This window comes from Oncorhynchus nerka, linkage group LG20, assembly GCF_034236695.1.
Source record: "Oncorhynchus nerka isolate Pitt River linkage group LG20, Oner_Uvic_2.0, whole genome shotgun sequence".
Classification (NCBI taxonomy): domain Eukaryota; kingdom Metazoa; phylum Chordata; class Actinopteri; order Salmoniformes; family Salmonidae; genus Oncorhynchus; species Oncorhynchus nerka.
Genome location: NC_088415.1, coordinates 2,884,924 through 2,907,150, shown reverse-complemented (window position 1 = coordinate 2,907,150; position 22,227 = coordinate 2,884,924). Strand labels below are relative to the sequence as shown.

Sequence of the window (22,227 nt, the reverse complement as noted above, 5' to 3'; positions counted from 1 at the left end):
ACCAATTTCGACACTCATGACCTCCATATAAAAACTCCTTAAAAAAAGAATAGAAAAAACGTTCAGTGCATCAACTGGTACAACGCTTCCAGTGTGAAGTTAATAGTGAGGTTTCACCTAATATAAACTCACCTGATATAAACTCACCTGATATAAACTCACCTGATATAAACTCACCTGATATAAACTCACCTGATATAAACTCACCTGATATAAACTCACCTGATAAACTCACCTGATATAAACTCACCTCATATAAACTCACCTCATATAAACTCACCTGATATAAACTCACCTGATATAAACTCACCTGATATAAACTCACCTCATATAAACTCACCTGATATAAACTCACCTGATATAAACTCACCTCATATAAACTCACCTCATATAAACTCACCTCATATAAACTCACCTCATATAAACTCACCTGATATAAACTCACCTGATATAAACTCACCTGATATAAACTCACCTGATATAAACTCACCTGATATAAACTCACCTCATATAAACTCACCTCATATAAACTCACCTAATATAAACTCAGCAAAAAAAGAAACGTCCCTTTTTCAGGACCCTGTCTTTCAAAGATAATTAGTAAAAATCCAAATAACTTGACAGATCTTCATTGTAAAGGGTTTAAACACTGTTTCCCTGCTTGTTCAATGAACCATGAACAATTAACGAACATGCACCTGTGGAATGATCATTAAGACACTAACAGCTTACAGACGGAAGGCAATTAAGGTCACAGTTATGAAAACTGAAAGTAACCCAGTAAAATACTACTTGAGTAAAAGTCTAAAAGTATCAGATTTTTAAATACACTTAAGCACAGTGGTGGAAAAAAAGTACTCAATTGTGAGTAAAAGTACAACGTAAAAGTAAATGCATTACGTCAAATTCCTGATATTTAGCAAACCAGACGGCACAATTTCCTTTTTATAACATTTTTTTACAGCTAGGCCCAGTCCAACACTCAGACATAATTTACAAAGGAAGCATTTATGTTTAGTGAATCCACCAGCTCAGAGGCAGTAGAGATCTATGTTCTCTTGATAAGTGTTTGAATTTGATCATTTCCCTGTCCTGCTAAGCATTCAAAATGTAACTAGTACTTTTGGGTGTCAGGGAAAATGTTTGGAGTAAAAAGTACATCATTTTCTTTAGGAACGTAGTGAAGTAAGAGTAAAAGTTGTCCAAATATAAATGGAAAAGCATAGATACCCCCAAAAAACTACTGAATTAGTACTTAAAATGATTTTTACTTAAGAACTTTAAACCACTGCAAGTCAGTAAGACGAAGGAGCTGATTGTGGACTACAGGAGAAAGCGGGACGAGGGAATTACAACCCCATCCAAGCTGTAGTGGAACAGGTTGAGAGCTTCAAGTTCCTTTGCACCCGCATACACACCCGCACAGTCATGACGAGCACTCTACAGAGCCTTTTCCCTCTCAGGAGGCTGAAAAGATTTGGCATTTGGTTCCTTAACAAGTTCTACAGCTGCACCATCGAGAGCATTTAGACTGGCTGCATCCCCGCTTGGTATGGCAAATGCACCGCCCTCGACCGCAAAGCACTAAAGAGCATTGGTGGAAAAAGTATCCAATTGTCATACTCAAATCAAATGTTATTTGTAACATCTGCTGAATACAACAGCTGTAGGACCTTTCCGTGAAATGCTTACTTACAAGCCCTTAACCAACAATGCCGTTTTAGGAGAACAGAGTTAAGAAAATATTTTCTAAATAAACTAAAGTCAAAAAATTAAAAAAATAAAAAGTCTAAACTAAAATAACAATAATGAGGCTATATACAGGAAATACCAGTACCAAGTCAATGTGCAGAGATACAGGTTAGTCGAGGTAATTTGTACATGTAGGTAGGGGTAGAGTGATTATGCATAGATAATAAACAGAGAGTAGCAGCAGTGTAAAACCAAAAGGGGGTCAATGTAAATAGTCCGGGTGGCCAATTGATTAATTGTTCAGCAGTCTTATGGCTTGGGGGTAGATTCTGTTAAGGAGCCTTGCCGTGTGGTAGCTTGCCGTGTGGTAGCAGAGAGAACAGTCTATGACTAGGGTGACTGGAGTCTTTCACAATTTTTTGGGCCATCCTCTAATAACGCTTAGTTTATAGATCCTGGATGGCAGGAAGCTTGGCCCCGGTGATGTACTGGGCTGTACGCAAAACCCTCTGTAGCACCTTACGGTCAGATGCTGAGCAGTTTTCATAACAGGCGGTGATGCAATCGGTCAGAATACTCTCGATGGTGCAGCTGTAGAACTTTTTGAGGATCTGGGGACCCATGCCAAATCTTTTCAGTCTCCTGAGGGGGAAAATGCATTGTTGTGCCCTCTTCATGACTTTATTGGTGTGTTTGGACCATGATAGTTTGTTGGCCCTCCTTTTCCTGTAGTCCGCGATCATCTTCTTTGTCTTGCTCATGTTGAGGGAGAGGTTGTTGTCCTGACACCGAACTGCCAGGTCTCTGAACTCCTCCCTATAGGCTGTCTCATCGTTGTCGATGATCAGGCCTACCACCATTGTGTCGTCAGCAAACTTAATGATGGTGTTGGAGTGGTACTTGGCCACACAGTCCTGTGTAAACAGGGAGTACAGGAGGGGACTAAGCACGCACCCTGAGGGGCTCCGGTGTTGAGTATCAGTGCGGCAGATGTGTTGTTGCCTACGCTTACCACCTGGGGGTGGCCCATCAGGAAGTCTAGGATCCAGTTACAGAGGGAGGTGTTTAGTCCCAGGGTCCTTAGCTTGGTGATGATCTTTTTGGGCACTATGGTGTTGAACGCTAAGCTGTAGTGAATAAACAGCATTCTCACATAGGTGTTCCTTTTGTTCAGATGGAAATGGAGAGTGTGGAGTGCAATTGAGATTGAGTCATCTGCGGATCTGTTGGGGCGCTATGCGAATTGGAATGTGTCTAGGGTTTCCGGGATGATGGTGTTGATATGAGCCATGACCAACCTTTCAAAGCACTTCAAGGCTACAGACGTGAGTACAACAGCGCAGTAGTCATTTAGGCAGTTTACCTGAGATTTCTTGGCACAGGGTCTATGGTGGTCTGCTTAAAACATGCAGACTCGGTCAGGGAGAGGTTGAAAATGTAAGTGAAGACATTTTCCAGTTGGTCATTTTATTTATTGATATTTTTTTTATTTGACCTTTATTGAACTAGGCAAGTCAGTTAAGAACAAATTCTTATTTTCAATGATGGCCTAGGAACACTGCAAGAACGACAGATTTTTATCAGCTCGGAGATTTGATCTAGCAACCATTCGGTTACATGCCAAACCACTAGGCTACCTGCCGCCCCAAATGCTCTAACCACTAGGCTACCTGCCGCCCCAAATGCTCTAACCACTAGGCTACCTGCCGCCCCAAATGCTCTAACCACTAGGCTACCTGCCGCCCCAAATGCTCTAACCACTAGGCTACCTGCCGCCCCAAATGCTCTAACCACTAGGCTACCTGCCGCCCCAAATGCTCTAACCACTAGGCTACCTGCCGCCCCAAATGCTCTAACCACTAGGCTACCTGCCGCCCCAAATGCTCTAACCACTAGGCTACCTGCCGCCCCAAATGCTCTAACCACTAGGCTACCTGCTGCCCCAAATGCTTGAAGGTCTTGCTCACATCGGCTACGGAGAGTGTGATCACACAGTTGTCTGGAACAGTTGGTGCTCTCATGCATGCTTCAGTGTTGCTTGCCACGAAGCGAGCACAAAAGGCATTTAGCCCGTCTGGTAGGCTCGTTTCACGTTTCCCTGGGCAGCTCACGGCTGGGTTTCCCTACATAGACAGTAATAGTTTGTGAGCCCTGCCACATCCGACGAGCATCAGAGCCCGTGTAGTTGGATTCAATCATAGACCTGTATTGACAGGAATCAGGAGGATAGAATTATGATCAGATTTTCCAAATGGAGGGAGAGGGAGAGCTTTGTACGTGTCTCTGTGTGTGGAGTAAAGGTGGTCTAGAGTTTTTTTTTCTCCCTCTGGTTGCACATTGACATGCTGGTAGAAATGAGATAAAATGGATTTAAATTTGACTGGATTAAATTCCCCGGCCACTAGGAGCGCCGCTTCTGGATGAGAATTGTATTGCTTAGGGCCTCATACAGATTATTGAGTGCGGTCTTAGTGCCAGCGGCGGTTTGTGGTGATAAATATACAGCTACGAAAAAATATAGAATAAAAACCTCTTGGTAGATAGTGTGGTCTACAGCTTATCATGAGATACTCTACCTCAGGCGAGCAATACCTCGAGACAATCTTAATATTAGACATTGACCATATTAGGTCAGTTAGGATCACCACTTTATTTTAAGAATGTGAAATGTCAGAATAATATTAGAGTGATTTATTTCAGTTTTTATTTCTATCATCACATTCCCAGAGGGTCAGAAGTTTACATACACTCAATTAGTATATGGTAGCATTGCCTTTAAATTTTTTTACTTGAGTCAAACGTTTCTGGTAGCCTTCCACAAGCTTCCCACAAAAAAAGTTGGGTGAATTTTGTCCCATTCCTCCTGACAGAGCTGGTGTAACTGAGTCAGGTTTGTAGGTCCCATTCCCCCTGACAGAGCTGGTGTAACTGAGTCAGGTTTGTAGGTCCCATTCCTCCTGACAGAGCTGGTGTAACTGAGTCAGGTTTGTAGGTCCCATTCCTCCTGACAGAGCTGGTGTAACTGAGTCAGGTTTGTAGGCCCCATTCCTCCTGACAGAGCTGGTGTAACTGAGTCAGGTTTGTAGGCCCCATTCCTCCTGACAGAGCTGGTGTAACTGAGTCAGGTTTGTAGGCCTCCTTGCTCGCACACTCTTTTTCAGTTCTGCCCACAAATGTTCTATAGGATTGAGGTCAGGGCTCTGTGATGGCCACTCCAATACCTTGACTTTGTTGTCCTTAAGCCATTTTGCCTCAACTTTGGAAGTATGCTTGGGGTCATTGTCCATTTGGAAGACCCATTTGCGACCATGCTTTAACTTCCTGACTGATGTCTTGAGATGTTGCTTCAATATATCCACATAATTTTCCTCCCTCATGATGTCATCTATTTTGTGAAGTGCACCAGTCCCTCCTGCAGCAAAACACCCCACAACATGATGCTGCCACCCCCGTGCTTCACAGTTGGGATGGTGTTCTTCGGCTTGCAAGCCTCCCCTTTTTTCCTCCAAACATAACGATGGTCATTATAGTCTAACAGATATATTTTTGTTTCATCAGACCAGAGGACATCTCTCCAAAAATTCGATCTTTGTTCCAATGTGTATTTGCAAACCTTAGTCTGGCTTTTTTAAGAATGTTTTGGAGCAGTGGCTTCTTCCTTGCTGAACAGCCTTTCAGGTTATGTCGATATAGGACTTTTTTTTACTGTGGATATAGATACTTTTGTACCTGTTTCCTCCAGCATCTTCACAAGGTCCTTTGGTGTTGTTCTGGGATTGATTTGCACTTTTCGCACCAAAGTATGTTCATCTCTAGGAGACAGAACACGTCTCTTTCCTGAGTGGTATGATGGCTGTGAAATCAAAGTTTATGTGTCACATTTGCAGAATACAACAGGTGTAGACCTTACAGTGAAATGCTTACTTACAGGCTCTAACCAATAGTGCAAAAAAAGGTATGTGTGTGTGTGTGTGTGTGTAAGTAAAGAAATAAAACAACAGTAAAAAGACATTTGGAACAGTAGCAAGGCTATATACAGGCACCGGTTAGTCAGGATTATTGAGGTAGTATGTACATGTAGGAATGATTGGAATGGTTAATGTGACTGTATGATGGCTGTGTGGTCTCATGGTGTTTATACTTGCGTACTATATTTTGTACAGATGAACGTGGTACCTTCAGGCGTTTGGAAGTTACTCCCAAGGATGAACCAGACTTATGGAGGTCTAACATTTTTCTTTCTGAGGTCTTGGCTGATTTCTTTTGGTTTTCCCATGATGTCAAGCACATAGGCACTGAGTTTGAAGGTAGGCCTTGAAATACATCCACAGCTACACCTCCAATTGACATCAATTAGCCTATCAGAAGCTTCTTCAGCTATGACATCATTTTCTGGAATTTTCCAAGCTGTTTAAGGGCGCAGTCAACTTAGTGTATGTAAACTTCTGACCCACTGAAATTGTGATACAGTGAAATAATCTGTCTGTAAACAATTGTTGGAAAAACTACTTGTGTCATGCACAAAGTAGATGTCCTAACCGATTTGCCAAAACTATAGTTTGTGGGGTGTTTGAAAAACTAGTTTTAATGACTCCAACCTAAGTGTAAACTTCTTATTTCAACTGTATTTACACAAGCCACACACAGGAGCTCTCACTTTTACTTTGTATTTTTCCTCAAGTTTGGACAATTAATTACTTCCTCCTCCACTGACTTATTATTTTTCTCTTTTTTCTCTCTCTGCATTGTTGGGAAAGGCCAGCAAGTCAGCATTTCACTGTTAGTCTCCACACGTTGTTTACGAAGCATGTGACAAAATTGGATTTGGTTTGTTTTTGGCCCCACATGCTTCCTTAGTTTAGCATTCATAGATAAATATACTTCCTTAGTCCCACTGACTTTCTGACCTCTGATTGGAAGCTATAGCTAGTCATTCCTTCCTCGTTATGTTACTGTCATTACTAGTCATTAACTTCCCATGAACTATTAGGAAAGATTGGAATGATATCCAGGAAGTAGCCAATGTTGACTCAGAGACTCTTCTGTAGTGATGTGTCTCCTGGCCTGTGGTCTGATGTGTCTCCTGGCCTGTGGTCTGATGTGTCTCCTGGCCTGTGTTCTGATGTGTCTCCTGGCCTGTGGTCTGATGTGTCTCCTGGCCTGTGGTCTGATGTGTCTCCTGGCCTGTGGTCAGATGTGTCTCCTGGCCTGTGGTCTGATGTGTCTCCTGGCCTGTGGTCTGATGTGTCTCCTGGCCTGTGGTCTGATGTGTCTCCTGGCCTGTGGTCTGCTGTGTCTCCTGGCCTGTGGTCTGATGTGTCTCCTGGCCTGTGGTCAGATGTGTCTCCTGGCCTGTGGTCTGATGTGTCTCCTGGCCTGTGGTCAGATGTGTCTCCTGGCCTGTGGTCTGATGTGTCTCCTGGCCTGTGGTCTGATGTGTCTCCTGGCCTGTGGTCTGATGTGTCTCCTGGCCTGTGGTCTGATGTGTCTCCTGGCCTGTGGTCAGATGTGTCTCCTGGCCTGTGGTCTGATGTGTCTCCTGGCCTGTGGTCAGATGTGTCTCCTGGCCTGTGGTCTGATGTGTCTCCTGGCCTGTGGTCTGATGTGTCTCCTGGCCTGTGGTCTGATGTGTCTCCTGGCCTGTGGTCTGATGTGTCTCCTGGCCTGTGGTCTGATGTGTCTCCTGGCCTGTGGTCTGATGTGTCTCCTGGCCTGTGGTCTGATGTGTCTCCTGGCCTGTGGTCAGATGTGTCTCCTGGCCTGTGGTCTGATGTGTCTCCTGGCCTGTGGTCAGATGTGTCTCCTGGCCTGTGGTCAGATGTGTCTCCTGGCCTGTGGTCTGATGTGTCTCCTGGCCTGTGGTCTGATGTGTCTCCTGGCCTGTGGTCTGATGTGTCTCCTGGCCTGTGGTCAGATGTGTCTCCTGGCCTGTGGTCAGATGTGTCTCCTGGCCTGTGGTCTGATGTGTCTCCTGGCCTGTGGTCAGATGTGTCTCCTGGCCTGTGGTCTGATGTGTCTCTGGCCTGTGGTCTGGCCTGCCTGGTCTGATGTGTCTCCTGGCCTGTGGTCAGATGTGTCTCCTGGCCTGTGGTCAGATGTGTCTCCTGGCCTGTGGTCAGATGTGTCTCCTGGCCTGTGGTCAGATGTGTCTCCTGGCCTGTGGTCAGATGTGTCTCCTGGCCTGTGGTCTGATGTGTCTCCTGGCCTGTGGTCTGATGTGTCTCCTGGCCTGTGGTCTGATGTGTCTCCTGGCCTGTGGTCAGATGTGTCTCCTGGCCTGTGGTCAGATGTGTCTCCTGGCCTGTGGTCAGATGTGTCTCCTGGCCTGTGGTCAGATGTGTCTCCTGGCCTGTGGTCAGATGTGTCTCCTGGCCTTTGGTCTGATGTGTCTCCTGGCCTGTGGTCAGATGTGTCTCCTGGCCTGTGGTCAGATGTGTCTCCTGGCCTGTGGTCTGATGTGTCTCCTGGCCTGTGGTCAGATGTGTCTCCTGGCCTGTGGTCAGATGTGTCTCCTGGCCTGTGGTCAGATGTGTCTCCTGGCCTGTGGTCAGATGTGTCTCCTGGCCTGTGGTCTGATGTGTCTCCTGGCCTGTGGTCAGATGTGTCTCCTGGCCTGTGGTCTGATGTGTCTCCTGGCCTGTGGTCAGATGTGTCTCCTGGCCTGTGGTCTGATGTGTCTCCTGGCCTGTGGTCTGATGTGTCTCCTGGCCTGTGGTCTGATGTGTCTCCTGGCCTGTGGTGTCTCCTGGCCTGTGGTCAGATGTGTCTCCTGGCCTGTGGTCAGATGTGTCTCCTGGCCTGTGGTCAGATGTGTCTCCTGGCCTGTGGTCAGATGTGTCTCCTGGCCTGTGGTCAGATGTGTCTCCTGGCCTGTGGTCTTATTCCATCCTTTTACTTAGATTTGTGTGTACTAGGTAGTTGTCTTGGAATTGTTAGATTTGATGTTCGATATTGCTGCGCTGTCGGAAACTAGAAGCACAAGCATTTCGCTACACTCGCATTAACATCTGCTAACCATGTGACCATTAACATCTGCTAACCATGTGACCAATAACATCTGCTAACCATGTGACCAATAACATCTGCTAACCATGTGACCAATAACATCTGCTAACCATGTGACCAATACCATCTGCTAACCATGTGACCAATACCATCTGCTAACCATGTGACCAATACCATCTGTTAACCATGTGACCAATAACATCTGCTAACCATGTGACCAATACCATCTGCTAACCATGTGACCAATACCTTCTGCTAACCATGTGACCAATAACATCTGCTAACCATGTGACCAATAACATCTGCTAACCATGTGTACGTGACCAATAACATCTGCTAACCATGTGACCAATAAGATCTGCTAACCATGTGACCAATACCATCTGCTTACCATGTGACCAATATCTTCTGCTAACCATGTGACCAATACCTTCTGCTAACCATGTGACCAATAACATCTGCTAACCATGTGACCAATACCATCTGCTAACCATGTGACCAATAACATCTGCTAACCATGTGACCAATAACATCTGCTAACCATGTGACCAATAACATCTGCTAACCATGTGACCAATACCTTCTGCTAACCATGTGACCAATAACATCTGCTAACCATGTGACCAATAACATCTGCTAACCATGTGACCAATACCATCTGCTAACCATGTGACCAATAACATCTGCTAACCATGTGACCAATAACATCTGCTAACCATGTGACCAATAACATCTGCTAACCATGTGACCAATAACATCTGCTAACCATGTGACCAATAACATCTGCTAACCATGTGACCAATACCTTCTGCTAACCATGTGACCAATAACATCTGCTAACCATATGACCAATAACATCTGCTAACCATGTGTACGTGACCAATAACATCTGCTAACCATGTGACCAATACCATCTGCTTACCATGTGACCAATACCTTCTGCTAACCATGTGACCAATACCTTCTGCTAACCATGTGACCAATACCTTCTGCTAACCATGTGACCAATAACATCTGCTAACCATGTGACCAATAACATCTGCTAACCATGTGACCAATACCATCTGCTAACCATGTGACCAATACCATCTGCTAACCATGTGACAATAACATCTGCTAACCATGTGACCAATACCATCTGCTAACCATGTGACCAATAACATCTGATTTGATTTGATAACAGGGATGTGAACACATTTGTGGATTATTTTAGTTCATTTTATTATTATTATTATTATTTTAGTTGATTTTATTAAACACTTTACATGTTGTGTTGATATTTTTGTTATATTTGTGCTATTGACATTTGTCCATAGAATCAATGACCAAAAAAATACATATTTTTGACATCCAGTATGTACTCTGACCTTTCATTCGGCACCAGAAATACATGTCAAGCCAACGTCTTTTCAACGTCATTTTGTTTCCTGTGATAGGATAGGCTGTCGGAATGGGCATGGTGGGGGGTGTGTGGGTCTCTAATCACGTGGAATGGTATGAGGTGTGTGTGTGTGTGTGTGTTTATACTTTGTAAGGAAACTCCACCTCTCCCTCTGCCGCTGTTCAGGCTACTCACACACACAAACACATTGGGAGGAAGCTCTCCCATGATGCCAGTGAGATAATGTATTTTAGACTGGTATGAGGTGTCTCTGGCTCCCCTCCCAGTTAGGAGGAGTGGTGAGCTCTACAGCAGATTCTCACAACTCAATCGCTGGTTGAAAACTGTTTTCTGCCCCTCCCAAAAGATAGAATTTGTAGATAATTGGCCCTCTTTCTGGGACTCACCCACAAACAGGACCAAGCCTGGCCTGCTGAGGAGTGACGGACTCCATCCTAGCTGGAGGGGTGCTCTCATCTTATCTACCAACATAGACAGGGCTCTAACTCCTTTTGCTCCACAATGAAATAGGGTGCAGGCCAGGCAGCAGGCTGTTAGCCAGCCTGCCAGCATAGTGGAGCACAGTCAGTGTAGTCAGCTCAGCTATCCCCATTGAGACCTTGTCTGTGCCTCGACCTAGGTTGGGCAAAACTAAACATGGCGGTGTTCGCCTTAGCAATCTCACTGGAATAAAGACCTCCTCCATTCCTGTCATTATTGAAAGAGATCATGATACCTCACATCTCAAAATAGGGTTTTACTTCATGTTAGATCCCTCACTTCCAAGGCAGTTAGAGTCAATGAACTAATCACTGGTCATAATCTTGATGTGATTGGCCTGACTGAAACATGGCTTAAGTCTGATGAATTGACTGTGTTAAATGAGGCCTCACCTCCTGGCTACACTAGTGACCATATCCCCTGTGCATCCCGCAAAGGCGGAGCTGTTGCTAACATTTACGATAGAACATTTCAATTTACTATAATCTAAAGTTATAGTAGGCCTGTAGTAGCTAATAGACCGTAGGCTAAAGTTATAAAGTTATAGTAGGCCTGTAGTAGCTAATAGACCGTAGGCTAAAGTTATAAAGTTATAGTAGGCCTGTAGTAGCTAATAGACTGTAGGCTAAAGTTATAAAGTTATAGTAGGCCTGTAGTAGCTAATAGACCGTAGGCTAAAGTTATAGTAGGCCTGTAGTAGCTAATACACCGTAGGCTAAAGTTATAAAGTTATAGTAGGCCTGTAGTAACTAATACACCGTAGGCTAAAGTTATAGTAGGCCTGTAGTAGCTAATACACCATAGGCTAAAGTTATAGCAGTCCTATAGTAGCTAATACGCCATAGGCTAAAGTTGGGGCGGCAGATAGCCTAGTGGTTAGAGCGTTGGACTAGTAACGCAAGATTGAATCCCTGAGCTGACCAGGTAAAAATCTGTCATTCTGCCCCTGAACAAGGCAGTTGACCCACTGTTCCTAGACCAGTTAACCCACTGTTCCTAGACCAGTTAACCCACTGTTCCTAGACCAGTTAACCCACTGTTCCTAGACCAGTTAACCCACTGTTCCTAGACCAGTTAACCCACCGTTCCTAGACCAGTTAACCCACCGTTCCTAGACCAGTTAACCCACTGTTCCTAGACCAGTTAACCCACTGTTCCTAGACCAGTTAATCCACCGTTCCTAGACCAGTTAACCCTCTGTTCCTAGACCAGTTAACCCACCGTTCCTAGACCAGTTAACCCACCGTTCCTAGACCAGTTAACCCACTGTTCCTAGACCAGTTAACCCACTGTTCCTAGACCAGTTAACCCTCTGTTCCTAGGCCAGTTAACCCACTGTTCCTAGACCAGTTAACCCACTGTTCCCAAACCAGTTAACCCACTGTTCCTAGACCAGTTAATCCACCGTTCCTAGACCAGTTAACCCTCTGTTCCTAGACCAGTTAACCCACTGTTCCTAGACCAGTTAACCCACCGTTCCTAGACCAGTTAACCCACTGTTCCTAGACCAGTTAACCCACTGTTCCTAGACCAGTTAACCCACTGTTCCTAGACCAGTTAACCCACTGTTCCTAGACCAGTTAACCCTCTGTTCCTAGGCCAGTTAACCCACTGTTCCTAGACCAGTTAATCCACCGTTCCTAGACCAGTTAACCCTCTGTTCCTAGACCAGTTAACCCACCGTTCCTAGACCAGTTAACCCACTGTTCCTAGACCAGTTAACCCACTGTTCCTAGACCAGTTAACCCACTGTTCTTAGACCAGTTAACCCTCTGTTCCTAGGCCAGTTAACCCACTGTTCCTAGACCAGTTAACCCACCGTTCCTAGACCAGTTAACCCACTGTTCCTAGACCAGTTAACCCACTGTTCCTAGACCAGTTAACCCACTGTTCCTAGACCAGTTAACCCACTGTTCCTAGACCAGTTAACCCTCTGTTCCTAGGCCAGTTAACCCACTGTTCCTAGACCAGTTAACCCACCGTTCCTAGACCAGTTAACCCACTGTTCCCAAACCAGTTAACCCACTGTTCCTAGACCAGTTAACCCACTGTTCCTAGACCAGTTAATCCACCGTTCCTAGACCAGTTAACCCTCTGTTCCTAGACCAGTTAACCCACTGTTCCTAGACCAGTTAACCCACCGTTCCTAGACCAGTTAACCCACTGTTCCTAGACCAGTTAACCCACTGTTCCTAGACCAGTTAACCCACTGTTCCTAGACCAGTTAACCCACCGTTCCTAGACCAGTTAACCCACTGTTCCTAGACCAGTTAACCCACTGTTCCTAGACCAGTTAACCCACTGTTCCTAGACCAGTTAACCCACTGTTCCTAGACCAGTTAACACACTGTTCCTAGACCAGTTAACCCACCGTTCCTAGACCAGTTAACTCACTGTTCCTAGACCAGTTAATCCACCGTTCCTAGACCAGTTAACCCTCTGTTCCTAGACCAGTTAACCCACTGTTCCTAGACCAGTTAACCCACCGTTCCTAGACCAGTTAACCCACCGTTCCTAGACCAGTTAACTCACTCTTCCTAGACCAGTTAACCCACCGTTCCTAGACCAGTTAACCCACTGTTCCTAGACCAGTTAACCCACTGTTCCTAGACCAGTTAACCCACCGTTCCTAGACCAGTTAACCCACCGTTCCTAGACCAGTTAACCCACTGTTCCTAGACCAGTTAACCCACTGTTCCTAGACCAGTTAACCCACCGTTCCTAGACCAGTTAACCCACTGTTCCTAGACCAGTTAACCCTCTGTTCCTAGGCCAGTTAACCCACTGTTCCTAGACCAGTTAACCCACCGTTCCTAGACCAGTTAACCCACTGTTCCCAAACCAGTTAACCCACTGTTCCTAGACCAGTTAACCCACTGTTCCTAGACCAGTTAATCCACCGTTCCTAGACCAGTTAACCCTCTGTTCCTAGACCAGTTAACCCACTGTTCCTAGACCAGTTAACCCACCGTTCCTAGACCAGTTAACCCACTGTTCCTAGACCAGTTAACCCACTGTTCCTAGACCAGTTAACCCACTGTTCCTAGACCAGTTAACCCACCGTTCCTAGACCAGTTAACCCACTGTTCCTAGACCAGTTAACCCACTGTTCCTAGACCAGTTAACCCACTGTTCCTAGACCAGTTAACCCACTGTTCCTAGACCAGTTAACACACTGTTCCTAGACCAGTTAACCCACCGTTCCTAGACCAGTTAACTCACTGTTCCTAGACCAGTTAATCCACCGTTCCTAGACCAGTTAACCCTCTGTTCCTAGACCAGTTAACCCACTGTTCCTAGACCAGTTAACCCACCGTTCCTAGACCAGTTAACCCACCGTTCCTAGACCAGTTAACTCACCGTTCCTAGACCAGTTAACCCACTGTTCCTAGGCCAGTTAACCCACTGTTCCTAGACCAGTTAACCCTCTGTTCCTAGGCCAGTTAACCCACTGTTCCTAGACCAGTTAACCCACCGTTCCTAGACCAGTTAACCCACTGTTCCCAAACCAGTTAACCCACTGTTCCTAGACCAGTTAATCCACCGTTCCTAGACCAGTTAACCCTCTGTTCCTAGACCAGTTAACCCACTGTTCCTAGACCAGTTAACCCACCGTTCCTAGACCAGTTAACCCACTGTTCCTAGACCAGTTAACCCACTGTTCCTAGACCAGTTAACCCACTGTTCCTAGACCAGTTAACCCACCGTTCCTAGACCAGTTAACTCACTGTTCCTAGACCAGTTAACCCACTGTTCCTAGACCAGTTAACCCAACGTTCCTAGACCAGTTAACCCACCGTTCCTAGACCAGTTAACTCACTGTTCCTAGACCAGTTAACCCACCGTTCCTAGACCAGTTAACCCACTGTTCCTAGACCAGTTAACCCACTGTTCCTAGACCAGTTAACCCACCGTTCCTAGACCAGTTAACTCACTGTTCCTAGACCAGTTAACCCACTGTTCCTAGACCAGTTAACCCACTGTTCCTAGACCAGTTAACCCACTGTTCCCATGTAGGTCGTTATTGTAAATAAGACATTTGTTCTTAATTGACTTGCCTTGTTAAAAAAAAGTAAAAAATAAATACAAGCCCTATAAATTGTAATACATTTATCAAAATGTATTGGACTCCAACAAACGATCTGGTCGATCAATTGTTATGTGAACAGTTATTGGCATGTTGACATTTTTTATTATGCCAACTTTTACTGTGGGGCATTTAAACATGTCACAGAGTGCTTGGGAATAATTACAAGCAGTCCTTTCAGACTGTCTCCAATGGCAGTTACTGTATTCCACCACAAGATGGAAGTGTGTTCAGATTCTTCATGACAAATGATTACTTTTTTATTTTCCTGTGAGTATTTCAAACACATACACGCACTGATCCACACGGTATTACATGCGATTAGAAAGGTTCAGCAGTTTGGACGTGGGTATACAGACCCACGAGACACTGTATTACATGCGATTAGAAAGGTTCAGAAGTTTGGACGTGGGTATACAGACCCACGAGACACTGCGGCTTCGTGATGAGTTCATTTTTTTTTTTTGTGGCCACCACCCCCTTGAAAAAAAAAAAACAGAAAAACGAATGTCAAAAAATATGTTATAAATTGATTTGCATTTTAATGAGTATCATTAAAATGATCAAGGGCAACTTTGAAAAGTTGCCCTTGATGTGTGATTTCGTTGTTGTTGTGCTTAACCTTCAGGCTATTGTAAAAGACAGTGTGGTTTATAGAATATGATAAAGAGTTGATACTCATTAAAATGCAAATCAATTTGTAAGTCGCTCTGGATAAGAGCGTCTGCTAAATGACTTAAATGTTAAATGTAAATAACATTTTTTTGACATTCGTTTTTCTGTTTTTTTTTGTTGTCGTCGTTATTCTGTCTCTCACTGTTCAAATAAACTTACCGTTAAAATTATAGACGGATAATCTCTTTGTCAGTGGGCAAACGTACAAAATCAGCAGGGGATCAAATACTTTCTCCCCCTCCCTCCCTCCCTCCCTCACTGTATGAGGACAGATTTTACACTGAGAATGAACAAAGCTCTCTGTCTCAAAAAAAGACAGTCAAGGCGGATAAATTGAAATCAGACCAGTCTTTTTTTCTTTAGAGAGCGTTCATGTTTCACTCTCACAGAACACATTCGATGTCCGCAGCCCCGTCTCATAAAACAAAAACAAAATATAAGGGAGCTTGAAGATTTTTTTTTACTGTAACTTATTTTTTTAGGGATAGAGGGCTTAACTGTATCCCAAAAGAAATGAAAACATGTTCCGAACTGAACTGATTCACATAGACATAGAAAGTGTATGGTGCTGTAGATTAGTACGCCATACAGCTTGATTGTACAAATGGTGTCCCGCACAACCAGGTCTCCAGTACTGCCATCATGAGCCAGTATCATCGTGAAGTATCTGATGATAAGTCTTCTATTTAGTCATTGATTTAGTTGTCTAAAATTGTTTCTGTTTTAAGCTACGTAGTGGTGGTTTCTCACCTAAATCAGCGGTTTTTGAGAAGCTCTAAGTCTGTTTTCACCATTCCTGCTTTTACTGACAAGGAGCTGCACAGTTCTCTCTAATCTAACCCGCTCTCTAATCCCTGATAGAGTGGAAACAGTTCTCTCTCTCTCTCTTCCCCGCTCTCTAATCCCTGATAGTGGAAACAATTCTCTCTCTCTCTCTCTCTCTCTCTCTCTTTCCCGCTCTCTAATCCCTGATAGTGGAAACAATTCTCTCTCTCTCTCTTTCCCGCTCTCTAATCCCTGATAGTGGAAACAATTCTCTCTCTCTCTCTCTCTCTCTCTCTTTCCCACTCTCTAATCCCTGATAGTGGAAACAATTCTCTCTCTCTCTTTCCCGCTCTCTAATCACTGATACAGTGGAAACAGTGCGGTAGATTAAAATGTAAGCACAGAACAGTACAGTAAATGGACTCAGCTGAGATTTTACATGAATTATTCAAAAGGGACTGGGAGACATCCAAGATGATTTGAGAAACAAAGAGACATTATCCTCCCTGCCTCTCCTCTGTCTAGAGTCAACTCTGTCTGAGAAGAGGAGAGCATGATTCCTAACACATGTACTGGTACACACACACACACACTGGTACACACACACACGCACACACACGCACACACACACACACACACACACACACACACACACACACACACACACACACACACACACACACACACACACACACACACACACACACACACACACACACACACACACGGACACATCTGACCACAGGCCAGGAGACACATCAGACCACAGGCCAGGAGACACATCAGACCACAGGCCAGGAGACACATCAGACCACAGGCCAGGAGACACATCTGACCACAGGCCAGGAGACACATCAGACCACAGGCCAGGAGACACATCAGACCACAGGCCAGGAGACACATCAGACCACAGGCCAGGAGACACATCAGACCACAGGCCAGGAGACACATCTGACCACAGGCCAGGAGACACATCAGACCACAGGCCAGGAGACACATCTGACCACAGGCCAGGAGACACATCAGACCACAGGCCAGGAGACACATCAGACCACAGGCCAGGAGACACATCAGACCACAGGCCAGGAGACACATCAGACCACAGGCCAGGAGACACATCAGACCACAGGCCAGGAGACACATCAGACCACAGGCCAGGAGACACATCAGACCACAGGCCAGGAGACACATCAGACCACAGGCCAGGAGACACAGCAGACCACAGGCCAGGAGACACATCTGACCACAGGCCAGGAGACACATCTGACCACAGGCCAGGAGACACATCACTACAGAAGAGTCTCTGAGTCAACATTGGCTACTTCCTGGATATCATTCCAATCTTTCCTAATAGTTCATGGGAAGTTAATGACTGGTAATGACAGTAACATAACGAGGAAGGAATGACTAGCTATAGCTTCCAATCAGAGGTCAGAAAGTCAGTGGACTAAGGAAATATAGTTATCTATGAATGCTAAACTAAGGACGTATATTTATCTATGAATGCTAAACTAAGGAAGTATATTTATCTATGAATGCTAAACTAAGGAAGTATATTTATCTATGAATGCTAAACTAAGGAAGTATATTTATCTATGAATGCTAAACTAAGGAAGTATATTTATCTATGAATGCTAAACTAAGGAAGTATATTTATCTATGAATGCTAAACTAAGGAAGTATATTTATCTATGAATGCTAAACTAAGGAAGTATATTTATCTATGAATGCTAAACTAAGGAAGTATATTTATCTATGAATGCTAAACTAAGGAAGTATATTTATCTATGAATGCTAAACTAAGGAAATATACAGTGCCTTGCAAAAGTATTCACCCCCCTTGGTGTTTTTCCTAATTTGTTGCATTACAATCTGTCATTTAAATTTATTTTTTATTTGGATTTCATGTAATGGACAAACACAAAATAGTCCAAATTGGTGAAGCGAAATGAAAAATAAAAAACTTCTTTCCAAAAATTCAAAAAAAAAAATCAAACGACAAGTGGTGCGTGTATTCACCCCTTTACGATGAAGCCTCTAAATTAGATCTGGTGCAACCAATTACCTTCAGAAGTCACATAATTGAACGAGTGGAAATACAAAGTTGATCGTGCATGCTATATGGACCTTTTTAGAATACGAAAAATTATTTTATCTAACAAAAAGACACTTCATGTTATCTTTGGGACACTTTGGATGATAAAATCAGAGCAAGATTTCAGAATGTAAGTACACATTTCACCTTCAGAGGTGAATTTATTAAACCTATCGCGGTGAAAAAAGTGTTTTGTGGTTAGGAGCTCTCCTCAAACAATAGCATGGCATATACAGTATATTCACTCCCTTTGCTAGGAAGCCCCTAAATAAGATCTGGTGTGACCAATTACCTTCAGAAGTCACGTAATTATTTAAATTAAGTCCACCTGTGTGCAATCTAACTGTCATGTTATCTGTCACATGATTTCAGTATTTATACACCTGTTCTGAAAGCTCCCAAAGTCTGTAACACCACTAAGCAAGGGACACCTCCAAGCAAGTGGAACCATGAAGACCAAGGAGCTCTCCAAACAGGTCAGGGACAACGTTGTGGAGAAGTACAGACCAGGGTAGGTTTATAAAAAAATATCCAACACTTTCAACATCCCTTGGAGCACCATTATATCCATTATAAAAAAAATGGAAAGAATATGGCACCAAAACAAACCTGCAATGAGAGGGCCACCTACCGAAACCCACGGACCTGGCAAGGAGGGCATTAATCAGAGAGGCAACAAAGAAAGCAAAGATAACCCTGAAGGAGCTACAAAGCTCCACAGCAGAGATTGGAGTATCTGTCCATAGGACCACTTTAAGCCGTACACTCCACAGAGCTTGGCTTTATGGAAGAGTGGCAAGAAAAAAAGCCATTGCTTAAAGAAAAACATAAGCAAACCCGTTTGGTGTTCATCATAAAGGCATGTGGGAGACTCCCCAAACATATGGAAGAAGGTACTTTCGTTAAATGAGACTAAAATTGAGCTTTTTTCGCCATCTGGTGCAAATCTCAACACCTCTCATCACCCCAAGAACACCATCCCCACAGTGAAGCACAGTGGTGGCAGCATCATCCTGTGGGGATGTTTCTTCATCAGCAAGGACTGAGAAACTGGTCAGAATTGAGGGAGTGATGGATGGCTCTAAATACAGGGAAATTCTTGAGGGAATCCTGTTTCAGTCTTCCAAAGATTTGAGACTGCGGCGGAGGTTCACCTTCCAGCAGGACAATGACCCTAAGCATACTGATAAAGCAACACTTGAGTGGTTTAAGGGGAAACATTTAAATGTCTTGGAATGGCCTTGTCACAACTTCTGCCGAAGTCGGTCCCTCTCCCTGTTCGGGTGGCGTTCGGCAGTCTCCGTCACCAAACTTCTAGCCATCGCCGATCCACTTTTCCTTTTCCATTGGTTTTGTCTTGTCTTCCATCACACCTGGTTCCATATCCATCAATTACATGTTGTGTATTTAACCCTCTGTCCCCCCCCATGTCCTTGTCTGTAATTGTTTGTTGTCAGTGCTTGTGCACGTTATGTTCTGGTGTGCGTCGGGTTATGTTCCCATGTATTTTATTATTCTGTATCCGGTGGGTTTTGATAATTGAACTTAGTCGTTGGAAACACAGGGTCGCTCTCCTGCGTCTGACTTCTCTGTCGCCAGCACCCCTGACAGGTCTAGTCAAAGCCCAGACCTCAATCGAATTGAGAATCTGTGGTATAACCTAAAGATTGCTGTACACCAGCAGAACCCATACAACTAGGATCTGGAGCAGTTTTGCCTTGAAGAATGGGCAAAAATCCCAGTGGCTAGATGTGCCAAGCTTATAGAGACACACCACAGGAAACTTGCATCTGTAATTGCTGCAAAAGGTGGCTCTACAAAGTATTGACTTTGGGGAAGTGAATAGTTATGCACGCTCAAGTTCAGTTTTTTTTGTCTTATTTCTTGTTTGATTCTCAATATAAAATATTTTGCATCTTCAAAGTGGTAGGCATGCTGTGTAAATCATATGATACAAACCCCCCAAAAATCAATTTTAATTCTAGGTTGTAAGGTAACAAAATAAGGAAAATGCCAAGGGGGGTGAATATTTTCGCAAGCCACTGTATATATCCACCTCAGACTGATCCTCTCCTATGTAGCTGGCTACCCTGCCGCCAGAAAGCCTCTCCTCTAGCCTTGGTCGATCAGTGTTACGCCCCATATCCTCATCTTCTAAATGTCTTGAGTAATTGTAAAAGAAAACCAATTGCACACTAGAAAATATCAAAGTGTTTTGGACATTCAAGTTTCAAGTTGCATAAACAGTATACAGGATACCCAGTCCATTAAATGCTTATGTGCAGGTTCCTTCTGACAATGCAACAACAATTAGAAAAAATAAAAGATAAGAATACAAACATTACGACTTTGGTCAGCTATGAATTTCTTCAGCCTCCTTAGGAACTAGAGGTACCACAATGCCAGTTCACTTACCTCCTCCCTGGATCATCGTTGTTGGTTATCAGGCCTACAGCCGTGGTGTCGTCAGACAACTTGATGATGGAGTTGGTGTCGTTGAGTTGTTACTGCCAGAACCAGTATCTGGAACAAGACACACTGCTGTGAGAGCACAGGGTTTTCACTTGATATACTGTTGGACACAGTCCTCAACTCTCTTCCTACAACATTAATCTCCCTTTATCGAATTTCTCACACTTTTCTTTCTTTAGCTCCACAGCACATCATTCTCTCACTCCTTTCTTCACTCACCTCTCTCCTCAGCAGTCTCAGACCATGTTCCCTAACTCCTCTCCTCTCCTCTCCTCTCCTCTCCTCTCCTCTCCTCTCCTCTCCTCTCCTCTCCTCTCCTCTTCCTTTCCTATCCCTCTCTCCAACCTTGACCTGGCTCAGCTGGGGACTGCAGCACTTCCTCCTTGGCCAGAGCACTTCCGGACCACCCCGCTAGCTGGTCTCCAGGCTCCACCCCGCTAGCTGGTCTCCAGGCTCCACCCTGCTAGCTGGTCTCCAGGCTCCACCCTGCTAGCTGGTCTCCAGGCTCCACCCCGCTAGCTGGTCTCCAGGCTCCACCCCGCTAGCTGGTCTCCAGGCTCCACCCCGCTATCTGGTCTCCAGGCTCCACCCTGCTAGCTGGTCTCCAGGCTCCACCCTGCTAGCTGGTCTCCAGGCTCCACCCCGCTAGCTGGTCTCCATGCTCCACCCCGCTAGCTGTCCGTTTAACCAATGAGTAAGAATTGTCTACTTATTGTCTAGTGATTGATTGATGTCATTTTTCATGATGTATTCTATTATGTCTCATCATGTTGATGTAAGATGATGTTGAATACAAGGGGCAGTTATTTACATCTTGACTAGATGCTGTAAGATGACTAGATGCTGTAAAATATATAGCCATTTTTTTCTCCACTTTTTCATCACTCCTTACCTTAATTACTATCACACACCCGTCAACTGTGTTCATTGGCTGCATTCATTTCACTGTTTGTCTACATAACCTGGTTCAAGCATTTACCATGTAATCCTTAACTAATAAGGGTTGGTTGCTATACCATTAAATATTTTGGATCGTAATTAGTGTGAGATGTCCTTTCTTTTCATAGTTTACTCAGCACCTCTATAAAACATGTTTAGATCTGGGGCAGTTTATGCCTTTTATTTTAATCATTTTAAGTATATTTTTTACACCTTATAAACACTTTGTACTTCTTTCTTTTTTTTTTACATAAACCAGGCCCTGGGAAGAAAACATTTACATTTTCACCAACTTGCCATAGGCTCAACCTACCCCATGTCCATTGGCTCAACCTACCCCATGTCCATAGGCTCAACCTACCCCATGTCCATAGGCTCAACCTACCCCATGTCCATAGGCTCAACCTACCCCATGTCCATTGGCTCATATTACCCCATGTCCATTGGCTCAACCTACCCCATGTCCATTGGCTCAACCTACCCCATGTCCATTGGCTCAACCTACCCCATGTCCATTGGCTCATCTTACCCCATGTCCATTGGCTCATCTTACCCCAAGGCATTCATTTGACTATTTTAGCCCACACAGCTACAAGGATGGACGTTCATGCTAGG

The 22,227-nt window shown here is 44.4% G+C and overlaps 1 protein-coding gene across 1 annotated transcript in view; it reads left to right on the top strand.

Moving 5' to 3' along the window:
* LOC135562782 (regulator of G-protein signaling 20-like) overlaps window positions 1-21,696 on the top strand; it is a 251,854-nt gene extending 230,158 nt beyond the window's left edge. Inside the window, exon 6 of the mRNA XM_065005127.1 lies at window positions 21,034-21,696. Within this exon, the coding sequence (XP_064861199.1) occupies window positions 21,034-21,114 (81 nt within the window). The 3' untranslated portion in view covers window positions 21,115-21,696. The remainder of the gene's footprint in view (window positions 1-21,033) is intronic.
* The last annotated feature ends 531 nt before the right edge of the window (window positions 21,697-22,227 follow it).